This window comes from Podarcis tiliguerta (genome assembly GCF_965153285.1).
Source record: "Podarcis tiliguerta genome assembly, chromosome: 13".
Classification (NCBI taxonomy): Eukaryota; Metazoa; Chordata; class Lepidosauria; order Squamata; family Lacertidae; genus Podarcis; species Podarcis tiliguerta.
The window spans coordinates 38,192,031-38,204,538 of record NC_139546.1 but is presented as its reverse complement, the minus strand read 5'-3'; the positions used below and the strand labels follow the sequence as shown (position 1 = coordinate 38,204,538).

The window sequence follows — 12,508 nt, the reverse complement described above, 5'->3', positions numbered from 1 at the left end:
CTCCCATCAGTCCAAGCTATTTTGGCTAAAGGCCAAGGATAATAGGAGTTGTCTTCCAAAAACATCAGAAGAACATCACACTGGCTATTCCTGACCTAAATAGCAATATATTTTTATAGGTTTGTTGTGGGTCAAGTCTGATTTATCCATGAAACCCTTAAAGGCTTGTGATTCTGTGTCCAGTTTCTTTGTAAGATAATTGCTTTAGCTGGCCAGCTAAGTAGCATAATTTACATGTCAAAAGAAGTTGCCCTGTTGCCTTAAGGGAAAAATTGGAATAACCCTCTTCCATCCCTCACCTAATTGGAAGTGACTATACCTTGTAAGGTAGAAGAAAAATAGCCAGAGTATCACCAGAGATTGGTGAGTTAATTGTGTTCAAGGTCCTTGCATTAATTTACAAGGTTCTTGACAACTTTGGCGAAGGATCCCTCAGGGACCACCTGATCCCTCATTCCAGGGGAGTCCCTGGGAGTTGTTCCCCCGTGGCTCAGATGCACAGCTTGTACCCACCAGGTGCAAGCATTCAATATTATGGGCCCAGTTTTATGGAACTCTCTTCCAGATGTGATGAGTCAGCCCCGCCTACTGAATTCTTTTTTTATTCCAGCATGCATTTTAACTGAAGTCTGGATTTATAATTTTAACTCTTCGTTGCATTGCATCAGATTGTAATTAAGCGGCATATAAATTGTCAAAGGAAATAAGGAATCAACTAATATTTCCAAAGAGCCCTGTTGACATCTTTTATACCAGCTACTAGAAATCACAACGGCGGGGACGGCGGAGCGCTCTTGCCAGCTCGCTGGCTTTCCCAAAGGCATCCCATGAGAACAGGGGTGCTGGATTAGATGGGGCTCTGGCTTGATCCAGCGACAAGAGGGCGTTCTGCTAACTTGCTGCAAAACATCATGCTTAAGAAAAAACCACCATCAGCAGCGGCAAAGCGGGAGAGCAAAGAGTTAAAACCACAGAGCGATCGCGGCATTCCCAGCTTTCTGCCAGCCAGGCTGGTGGTTCCTGAAGATGTTGGAGATCGCTGCAGGAAAAGAGAAGGGGAGCTCTAATAAAGGTTGCACCTTCCTCCGTGGCTGCTCCTCCCTCCAGCTGGGCTTTGCTGGCTGGTGGATGCTTTAAGCCACCTGGGGAGGCGGCTTGTGCTAGGAGCCGTCCGGAGGGGAGGCGGGGATGGTGATGTCAGGGGCACAGATACCCTGAGTTCGGTAAGTTGGCCGGGCGTGGGCGAAGGGAGAAAGAGAAAGAGGACTAATGTGTGCTATATATATAGATGATCATAGCGTTGGGAGCCCGACGATCATCTAGTCCAGCCCCCTCTGCGATGCAGAAATATACAGCTGGCGCATACGGGGATCGAACCTGCAACCTTGGCGTTCTCAGCAACACGCTCCAACCAGCTGAGAGAGAGAGAGGCGGGCAGAAAGGAGATGAACGGCGCAGGGAAACGGCAGTGGAATGCAGTGGGTGGGAGAGAAGATATAAAGGGTGTTCTATAGTATAATGCTTAGGAATGAATTGTAGCTTTACTTGCGGATATTTAATTATACATTGCATGCCGAAAAAGAAAGATAAACAGAAGGGAGGACCAAAAGAAGAAAATGCACATCTCACTGCAGGATTCAACATAGTAATTCTTCCCCAGTAGTTGCAATGGCAAACTCCGCTAAACATTTATAAAGAAACCCTCATTTATTTATAGCACAGTCCTAAGCAGGTCTGGTCAGAACTGAGTCCTGAATTCAAGGTGAGTTACTCCCAGAAAAGTGGGGTTAATATTGCAGCTTTAAGGTACTACAAGGGATTGAACATTTGATCTTAATTTTATTTACTTACAGCTTTATTGGTACTATTTTATTTTATTGATTTCTTTTATTCATTAAATTTATATATTCTCTTACAATAGTGCCAGCTACTGCCTGCCTGCCTGCTATTGTCCTCCAGCCTCATTTTATTCCAGTACTGGATAAGCAGCTGCAATATCTCTCTAGTTTTGTTGTACATTCTGATTCCTTCCTACAGGTGTTTAAAACTACTAAGGGTATAATATAGTGTTCTTAAGTGCTCAAAGCCCTTCGTGTACAATGATCTCAGTAACCCTTACAACCACCGTGTAATATAGGTCAATATTATTCCCCTCATATTGTAGCTTGGGACAGGGTGGGACTGGGACTGAGAATGAGAAATAGCAAGCAGTGTAAAGGTAGCCTCTTTAATAATGTGCTTTAACTTCTGTAGTGGGCTGACCATCATGGTGGTTGTGTGAATTATATGACCCTGCTGTTCCCATTTTGCAGATAAGGGCCTTATTAAATATGGAGAAGTCAACATTTGGATCCATCTTCCGAATCTACTTTATCAGTGATGCCTTTGGCCCAGTCCATGTTTTGCATGCCCTTACATAATGCAGCCTAAACACATGGATTTGAAGCAATTGCTTATTCTTTCCCTCTCTTGGTTCTTTCCCTGTGTTGAATTATAGACTGTAACCTTCTCAGGCAGGGACCTGTTTTCTCGTACTGTGTAAAGTTCCATGCACACTGATGGCACTATGCAAATAAATAATAAAAAACCACGCATGAGGGAATCAACCTTTTTATAATAAATTGAGTGAAGCATACACACACACACACACACACACACACACACTGCATTTTACAATAAAATAAAAGCTCAGGAGTTGAAATTACACTAGAGCCATTTTTACCATGTTCATATTGATTGTGTTTCTTTTCTCATTTTTACATTTAACTTTTATAGAATTAACTCAGACTAACATTTTTGTATTGTTACGTAGTCCAGACATCTTAGTGCTCTCTCCCACCATTGCTTTTTTGTTGTTGTGGGGAGGGGTGCCCAAAAACATAAAAGGTTGAAACCAAATGGGAAGAAAACAGCATATTTCATCAGTCACCCTACCTCATCCATTAGTAAAACGTAAAGATAAAGGGACCCCTGACCATTAGGTCCAGTCGTGGCCGACTCTGGGGTTGCGACGCTCATCTCGCTTTATTGGCCGAGGGAGCCGGCGTACAGCTTCCGGGTCATGTTGCCAGCATGACTAAGCTGCTTATGGCGAACCAGAGCAGCGCATGGAAACACCGTTTACCTTCCCACCGGAGCGGTACCTATTTATCTATTTGCACTTTGAGGTGCTTTCAAACTGCTAGGTTGGCAGGAGCAGGACCGAGCAACGGGAGCTCACCCCGTTACGATGATTCGAACCGCCAACCTTCTGATCGGCAAGTCCTAGGCTCTGTGGTTTAACCCACAGCGCCACCCACGTCCCACTCATCCATTAGAAACGGTGCTAGTTAAATACAAAAGAAACACACGCAGGAAAGCAGTAGAAAGGATTTTGGGGGCGACGACCAATAGTAATAACTGTAATAACCAGGGTACATTATATAAGATAGAGGATACTAATGAAAAGAAAAATAAAGAGGGGAAAAGAGAAGGGGTGGGGAGAAGAAAGGAAGGAAGGAAGGAAGGAAGGAAGGAAGGAAGGAAGGAAGGGAGGAAGGAAGGAAGGAAAGAGAGAGAGAGAGAGATTGTATATGTAGTGCAGAGGAAAGGTATTTGAAAATGGGTTGCGGGGTGTTATCGCCAACCCTTTCATTCCAGTGACTTATAAAAAGGACCCATCGTTTTAAGAACTTGATCTCTTGTTGGTTTCTGGCTTCTCGAGTATGGCATTTTAATGCATTTTACCACTTCTCATAATTTCTCTGGCCAGTCTTTTCATTGGGGGTGGGGGTCGCTTCATCTTCCAGCATTTAGCTAAGCAAATTCTGGCTTGTGTTTCTTAAAATGAATACTGCAATATACATACCTATTTCCTTGAATGTCTGAGCATTGTTTTGGTCTGGACCCCCAGCCACCTGCCCCATTTCCCTTTCTTCCCCACACAGAACACATTGTTTTATTTAACAGTATTTGTTTTTCTTTTTGGAAAGGCCAATAAAAAACTATTAATAATAATAAATCAAAATTCCAAGAATTCTGATTTTTTTCCCTCTGAACAAAATACAGTAGGTTAGCTTTCTCTCTATATATATGTGCTTTGAAATTCATGGTAGCTGCTAACATATCTAAAATAAAGGTATCTTCTAATGAAAATGAGTTACTAAGTATAAATACCATTAAAGAAATTGTGGAAAGAAGTACAATATTAGCTTCCCAAATTGCAAACCAGGGGGGTTTACTCGTCAAAGCATTTGACATAGATGGGTAATAAACTCCGTTTTAGGCCCCTAAACTCATTGGGTTTGGCCAAACCTACCTTACCTGTTTGTTTTTAGGCATTTGTAGGCTCTTCTATATCAAAACGCTTTCAGGGCAGCTGAGTTAACCAAAAAAAGTTAAAAGACAACAATAGGAAAATTAATAGAATACAATGTGAAGCAGAATTTAAATTCCACATTAAGCTCAGAAACAAAAAGGGGAGTGTCAAAAATGAAAACAGCAAGATTTGAAAGCCCTAGGAAATTAAGGTTGGTGCCAAGGAAGCCTCTCTGCGGAGGGCATTCCACAGCTGGGGTGCCACCACTGAAAAGATCCTTTGATTCATTTGACATCTCTTCCCTGGTGGGACACCTAAAGAAGATCCTCCAGCTTTGATCTCAGGGTCCAGGTAGGTACGTTAGGAGCGGCGACCCTTCAGGTACCCCCGTCCCATGCTATGAAGGGCCTTAAAACTGCATTTTGAATCTGGCCCAGAAACAGACTGTGAGCCAATGCAGGTGTCAAAATAACATGTATGGTGTAAGATGTTTTTAACACTCAGTCCCAGCGAGCAATCTTGCTGTCATGTTCCTTACCAGCCGGAGTTTCTGGATAGTTTTCAAAGGCAGTCCCCTCCACCTCATGACATGTTGTAACAACCCAGATGGGAGATTACCTGGGCATGGATCACCAGAGCAAGGCTTTCTCTGTCCTGGTAGAGTTATAGCTGTCCCAGCTCCTGCCAACCTAGCAGTTTGAAAGCATACCAGTGCAAGTAGATAAATAGGTACCACTGTGGCGGGAAGTTAAATGGCGTTTCCATGTACTCTGGCCTCTGTCACGGTGTCCTGTTGCACCAGAAGTGGTTTAGTCATGCTGGCCAGATGACCCAGAAAGCTGTCTGTGGACAAACACTGACTCCCTCAGCCTGAAAGCAAGATGAGTGCCACACCCCATAGTTGCTTCTGACTGGACTTAACTATCAAGGGGTCCTTTACCTTTACCTATAGCTGGGGTACAAACCTAGGCTGGGAAGAGGCACTCTGAGCTAATGACAAAGATTGCTCCACAAGTACCTCTGAACTACAAAACTGGCCCTTGAGGGAGAATGCAACCTCCTCCAGAACAGGTTGAACACAGAGGAACCACCTATTAACAGTACCAACAACATTTTGTCTGGATTGAGCCTTGTTTATTGGCCCTTGTCCAATCCATTTCCACGTCAAGCCACTGATTTAACAACACACCTCACCTAGGTTTTGATGAAAAAGATAAGTAGAACCCAGAGTTACCTGCAAATCCCCCAGTGACCTCACACAGTTAAATAGCATGTTTTGAAGATAAAGAGGAGGGGATAACCAAATTAATGGAGGTTAACCTGACCTTTTAAAGGGGACTGTTTGCTCCTGTAAGATCATTTAGAATTAGATCATCTGAGGAAATTCTATTCATGGTACCACACTACAGAATGTCATAGGGCAGTGACCCCAAACCAGGCATTTTCTATTGTTGCCCCTCTTCTATGGAAGTCCCTTCCCTCTGCCATACACAAAGCAGCAACCATCAGTTGCTTCAAATGTCTTCTAAAGGAATATATTTTCGCCAATACCTTTCCTGACCAATAAGATTGGGGCCTGTTTTTATCTGTTGGAATTCCTGTTTTCATATGCTTCAATTTGCTTTTACATTCCATTTTGCTGGTTTTATGTTGTATTTTGTTTTAAAGATACTGTTCTGCTGCTTTTAAGTTGTACACTACTTAGAGATTTTTAAAATATTAAGCAGGTTTTCAACGTAATGGCAAGGAAATAGAAAAGACTCATCAATGATTCTTGACAGAGCTTGTGTGATCCATAACCCCATTTCTGTGGTTTTTTTCCAGTCTCAGTCCAGGATCTCATGTCCTCCAGGCTCCTAGAATGGATCAGGAAGAGGATCTGATTACCCAGAGTTCAAGGGATCTACCTGAGGCTCCTAGAGGACACATAGCAAGCAGTGGGCCTGGGATGGGGGGACTTGCGGGCGAGCCGGCCCCTTACAAGTGCTCCGTTTGCCGAAAGAGGTTCAACAAGACATCCAACCTGGTCCAGCACGAGAAGATCCACACGGGCGAGAAGCCCTACAAATGCTCGCAGTGCGGGAAAAGGTTCACCCGGAGCAACAACCTGGCCGAGCACGAGAGAATCCACACGGGAGAGAAGCCTTTCAAATGTCCCGAGTGCGGGAAGACCTTCAACCGCAGCTCCATTCTGCTCAGGCACCGGAGGATCCATACAGGAGACAAGCCCTACAAGTGCCCCCGGTGCGGGAAGAGTTTCAACGAGAGCGCCCGGCTCCGGGTGCACCAAAGGACTCACCTGACAGAGGTGGCCTACCTCATCGACAGCAACGGGGAGGCCACGGCCATCGACACGAGCGGCGTGGCCCACAGCTGCTCCGACTGCGGCAAGACCTTCAGCCTCTACTCCAACCTGACGAAGCACCAGAGGATTCACACGGGCGAGAAGCCGTACCGCTGCGCCCAGTGCGGGGTCCACTTCAGCGAGGCCTCCAACCTGATCCGCCACCAGAGGTACCACGCGCGAGACAAGCCCTTCCAGTGCCCCATGTGCCAGAAGAGCTTCGGCCAGAGCTCGCACCTCATCCAGCACCAGCGCATCCACACGGGCGAGCGGCCCCACAAGTGCCCTGACTGCGGGAAGAGCTTCATCGAGAACTCAACGCTGAGGAAGCACCAGCGGATCCACACCGGGGAGAGGCCCCACCGGTGCGTGGAGTGCGGCAAAAGCTTCAGCCTCAGCTCCCACCTGGTGACGCACCAGAGGAGCCACACCGGGGAGCGGCCTTACAAATGCGATCAGTGCGGGAAGGGCTTCGCAGACACGTCCTCCCTCATCATCCACCGCCGGAGCCACACCGGGGAGAAGCCCTACAAGTGTGACGTGTGCGGCAAGGCCTTTGTGCTGAGCTCCGTCTACCTGAACCACCGCCGGACTCATACCGGGGAGAAGCCTTTTGGCTGCCCCGACTGCGGCCGCGCCTTCCGCCAGTGGTCGCAGCTGGTCATTCACCGGAGACTCCACACGGGCGAGCGGCCCTACAAATGCCCCTATTGCAACAAGGGGTTCTGCGACAGCTCCACCCTGACGAAGCACAAAAGGACCCACACGGGAGAGAAGCCAAACACGTGCTCTGAGTGCGGGGTGAGCTTCGGCTCAAAGGCGCAGCTGGTGGAGCATCAGGCGCTGCACGGGGGAGAGGCGTCCGCTCTGGCTATCCTGTAGCCCACAACTGGCCATTGGGAACCTTGCCTTTTATATAGGAGGTCCAGATGCCGTTGGACTCTTCTTCCCATCATCCCTGGTAGCTGTGGCCAGTGGTGAGGGATGATGGGAGTTGTAGTCCATCAACATCTGGATGGGCCATTCTTGCCTTTATTTTTGAGATGTGTATGGGATAGCTCTGCTATCTGTTTGCTCATCTCTGTATTCATTCTTGACCCTTTGCCTTCCAGCGCCAGTGAGCATGGCAACCTTCGCCCCCTTGCTTAGTGTGAGGTGCGTTGGTTGCTGGGCATGCAAATAGGTATGAGATGAAGGTGGACATCGGAGTGGTGACTGGTAATGTTGCACAGGCATTGATGCTGCCAGAAGCAGAGGAAAGCAGAGGTGTTCCCCTCATTGGTTTCCACAGATGGGCACAGAGGTGGGGGCTCCTTTCACAAACAGGCTATTATCCTCCCCTCACTCTTTACTTTCAGATGATGCTCCTATGTGCACCAGCAAAACAGTGGACAGACTCACAAAGTATGGAATGTTGAGAGATGCACACTTGAGGGTTGTTTTTTGTTGTTGTTTTTAGGGAGTAGAAAACCTGTCCTCTGTTTTTTCTCTGTGTAGAATTTTGAGAGTATAAGAACAGAAAGTTCTCTCGCATAGCACTGTTACTAAGGGTTGACAATTACCACAGCTGCTATTTTTTTCCTGCATTCCACTTGGTGCTACAAAATATTTTTTTCTCCTTGTGAAAGGAATACCCCACCATCCATGGATTTCACGGAAGAAACACAATGTGCCAATTCAGTGTGTGTCCATAAAACCTTTTTTTAATTGTCTTTTTGAAAGGACCCCAAAGCCAATAGCACTGCTTCCTCGGGTATAAGGGGCAGCATGGGAACTTTTGGCACTGGTTAAATCACCCCAAGCTTGCTGTGTTGTCACACAAAATATAGTTAAGATTAACTGTGGCTTGTTGAAAGAAGCCGACTTCAAACCACAAGAAGCTGGCCTATTTTCAACAAGTGGGGCTGTCTCTGCGGCTCTCAGAGGGCTGGCCCAGCCTTAGTCCAGCCCTCAGGCTAAAAGGGGCCATTGCCCCGCACTAAACCATGGTTTAGCTTTCGTGTGAAATGCACATGTGCAAAAGTAATCCAAACATTTCCCAAAACACTATATTTTTGTGCTTCCCCTTGCATTTGTCAATTCTGTTTTGGTCTGTTCAATCTTCAAATGTTTGTTTTCTCCAAGTGATGAAATATGAAGTTATGCAAGAGCTGAATGCTTGATTTAATGGAAGTTCCTTCCAGGAGCTGCTCTAACGTTCAAGAAAATCCACAATGCTACATCTTGCAGGGATATTTAGTTTTCTCTTTGGAAGACTGATATTTTGAAAGAGTGGTGGGCCAAAGGGTCCAAAAACAGACTGGGCATTATTCCATAATGTTCTGTCAGCTCTGAAAAGAAAGATGGCCAATGATGGTCTTCTCTTATGGCCTTAAAATCCTTCCAACAAAGATTGCAATATTTAGTCATTTATTTGATTAAAAGCATTGATAAAGGAGATGCCCCCACAATTAATTGGAAAGAAGATCAAGATGCATTTAATTGACTCAAATGCCTGATTTCTAACACCAGTATCTGGGTATTAGAAGTGGGGATAATGAAACTAATGGGGCACTGAATAACTTTCCCTAAGTTTTGTTGTATAGCGCACTAGGGCCTAGAGAGGGGATCAGCAACCAGAGCCCCCTGGGACTAATCAAATTTCCCAGAGGATGCTCTCTTTTCCCCAACACAGAAGGCAAAGAGATGTAGTAATATTTCCATCTGTGGGATCCTCCTCATGCTGATGGAGGGGAGGAGCTTGAGGGAGTACCTTGATTTGCCCATCAAGAAAACAAGTGTTTTATTTTTGAATATGAGACCATTTAGCGAAGGGCAGGCTTTGGACGATGGCTTAAGGTCCAGACCAAGATCATCACACTTCATTCCTATTGAAATCAGTGGGAGCAAAGTAATCGTGACTACCTTGTCCCATTGATTTCAGTAGAAGTGCAACTAGCTTGGATTCAGCTCATTTGAATTATGGGCGAGGCATGTGGGTGATGATGAGTTATATGAAACTTTGGAAGGAGAAGTGATGGGGACAAAAACTTCCCTCAGGACTGATTTTGCGCCTTGGCGTCAAACCACAAAGAGAGGAAGCTGTGCTCTTTCTGTGAGAAGAGGACCAACCAGCGTAGAAGCTCTGAAGATCTTCCCTCCAAAATAAGGTGCCCTTCAGGTCTTCGCCCTGTTGCTCTTTTTGTGGTAAAGGCGGTTAGGAATCCCTTGAAAAGTGCATAGAGCTGAAGGGGGAAGTCGAAAGAATGCCACTCTCTGCCTACTTCCTCTGTCGGCACTGTGCTTCTCAAGGCTTAGGTTATTTCTCCTGGATTCAGCCATTACCCAGTTCCCTCAGAAAACCAAATTGTGTGTTGTCAGGGGTGGGGAATGAGAAGTGGCCAGAGGGGATGATGCCCAGGGACCTAAATGGACTGATAATACCTGTCCTACAGAAAAACATCCTAACAATATCTTCATGCTATCGGGGAGAAGGACAAGAGTTTATTTTGGAGTGCAAAGTTTTCCAATATCTACCACACTTCCTTGTAAGTCCACTTTTTAGCTGAACCACCACACATGACAACTGTCTGGATTCTTTTTTTTAATATACGTGAATTTTATTATATAATATACAGCAGTGTGAGGGTAAAAAGTTGGCGGCAGAAGGAAAACCACATGCTCCTTGGACTCCCGACCCAAGTTCTGTCATAATAACAGCCTCAATTTGGGTTTACACCGTAAGATTTTTTTATTTTTTTTAAATGACCCTGATAAAGTAAAACTGCAAGCTCAGGCACATTCCCCCACCCACCCATTCCCTTCCTCCTTGATTCTTTAAAACCCAAACCAAAAGTGTTTTAATTATTTGCAATCCAGGGCTTTTTAAAAACTGCAACATGCAAAGGGAGGGGGGTGGAGTGCCACTTCCTTTCCTCAACACCAGCCGGTCATCTACCCAAAGCTGCTACATTAGGGAGGCTTTACTCTTGCCATACCACTAACCTCCTTAGGACTCTATGGGTCCCTAAGGGAGAGAGGCATCTTCCCAAATCCCACTGACAGCTCACAGATATAACCCTTGGGGTGGTGTCAAACCTGATTTTACATAAAATCGCCCCAAAATCTCTGCCACTGAAGGATGGGCCACAGAGTTACTGCTGCCTCTCCCCTCTTGTAGTTGAACCATTTTAGATCATACTTGATCACAATCGTAAGTGCCTTAGGGCAGCCCCGAAGTGAAACAGCCCCTCACCTTGCACCCGAAAGCAAAAGCGGTAAAAAATACCAAAGGACCTGGAAGTAAAGGGTTTTTCTCCCCACCTCCCACCTGAATGGCTTTTATGGCTTGAGAGTAGGGAGATGGGTTTCAGGTGCTTCCTTTCTGACACACTACCAGACGGCATTGCAGGAACAGACTTCACAGGGAGCAGAGGGGGTGTGGCTTCTTTATGGCCCCGCCTTCTACCTGGATGACATCGCCAGCTAGTCGTGTGTGAGTTGCGGCTTAAGGCACTGCCTCCTGTCTGAAGCGCTGGTGCTGTGTGGGTGTGGCTTAAAGTAGCATGTGATGGGGGTGAGGGCCAAGGATTGGCTGCTCGTGGCTGCGATGGGATTGGCTCCTGAGTAGAGTGGGAGAAGCGGACAAGTCCAGCTTCTCGCCTTTGGCTAGAGGCGTGGCTTTGGCAATCGTGTGGTGGCTCCGCCGGGGTGGAACCCATAAGGCACAGGCCTCTCCCATGCGTGGCAGTGGGCGTGGCTCGGTCAAAGGCTGGGATTGGTGGGCCTTCCCCCTTCCCATGCTGGTAGCGGGCATGGCGCGGCCGTGGCGCCCTCCTGGTCACCCAAAGAGCTTGATGAAGCAAGGGTGGCAGTAGGGCTTGTCGTTCTGCTCCTTGAAGGTGCCCTTGTTGAGCTGCTTGAGGCAGAAGGCGCAGACAAAATGCTCGGGGTGGAACTTGCGCGCCATGGCCGTGATGCAGCGGCCAGTGATGGGCTTCTCGCAGCCCGAACAGAGCGAGCCGCGCTGCTTGTGGTAGTGGATCTCGCAGAATGGGCGGCCGGCGTGCTCAAAGAAGCTCCCGTTCACAAATGGCGTGTAGCACTCCTGCAGCGGGGAGAAAGGCAGAGGCGTTTCAGCAATTTGAAATGCAACGTGAAAAAAATAGTTTAAAACAACTTACAAAAATACGCCAGGGCCTAAAAATACACATCTTGGGAGTCAACGGCCAGGGTAAACAGGTGAATCTTCAGCATTTGCCAAAAAATGCACATTGAAGGTGCCACACACCCCTGTGTAGGGAACAACTCTTATTTAGTGGTCCAGCTACATCTTGTTTTCTACATCTTGTGTATTTTTCATTTTTATTTTTGGTGCTCACACTTTCAGCATGGTCCTCAATTTCCCTTTTTGTTAACTTATGTTTGCTTTGCCAGAATTTGTGCTCCTTTTCGTTTCCTCACTTGGCATGACCTTCCACTGTTGAGGAGAAGTTTTGTTGCTTGTAAACCACGTGCCAATATCTTATTGGACTTGATCGCTTCCTTTCCTACTTTCTAGATGAGCTTCTGTTATTGTGGCTTTAAATAACCTCCAAATTGGGGGTGGGGGTGGGCCTGGATAAATTTATCCCTCTTAACTGCTCTTAATTATTTTAAAAATCAATTCCTCTTTTGAAATCCAATGGGATAATGCTGGATTTTCTCAGAAATTTTCAATTGAGGTGATAGCACTACGGTCAGTGCCACTCGCATCTCACACCAAGTCCTGGACACTGTGGTTTGGATCCAATGTTAGTTCTACTCAATGTAGACCTATTGAAACTAATGGCCAATACTAATTTAGGTCCATTGATTTTAACTGGGCTACTCTTGAGTACAGGGACACG

General features: G+C 46.4%; 2 protein-coding genes across 7 annotated transcripts in view; one reads left to right on the top strand and one right to left on the bottom strand.

Moving 5' to 3' along the window:
* LOC310662787 (uncharacterized protein) lies at positions 1–10,379 on the top strand. Of its 5 annotated transcripts, none has more exons than XR_014504313.1 (3): positions 1–1,223; positions 1,718–1,762; positions 2,313–2,590. XR_014504313.1 is itself a non-coding variant. In XM_083409901.1 (3 exons), the coding sequence occupies exon 3, from the start codon at positions 6,159–6,161 to the stop codon at positions 7,521–7,523; it is 1,365 nt and encodes a 454-aa protein (XP_083266027.1). In that variant the 5' UTR covers positions 772–1,223; positions 1,718–1,762; positions 6,122–6,158; the 3' UTR covers positions 7,524–10,379. The 5 variants fall into 5 exon arrangements, 3 of the variants coding, with proteins under 3 accessions (XP_083266027.1, XP_083266025.1, XP_083266026.1); XR_014504314.1 differs by having other exon boundaries at positions 1,718–1,766; positions 2,318–2,590; XM_083409901.1 differs by lacking the exon at positions 2,313–2,590 and adding an exon at positions 6,122–10,379 and having other exon boundaries at positions 772–1,223.
* The window catches only part of TGFB1I1 (transforming growth factor beta 1 induced transcript 1), a 23,895-nt gene continuing 21,605 nt past the window's right edge, over positions 10,219–12,508 (bottom strand). For both annotated transcript variants that reach the window (XM_083409892.1, XM_083409893.1), the window contains exon 11: positions 10,219–11,727. In XM_083409892.1, coding sequence (XP_083266018.1) covers positions 11,461–11,727 — 267 coding nt within the window. In that variant the 3' untranslated portion in view covers positions 10,219–11,460. The remainder of the gene's footprint in view (positions 11,728–12,508) is intronic.

Coding starts and splice junctions, on each gene's coding strand:
- LOC310662787 (XM_083409901.1), top strand. CDS start 6,159: ATGGATCAGGAAGAGGATCTGATTACCCAGAGTTCAAGGGATCTACCT.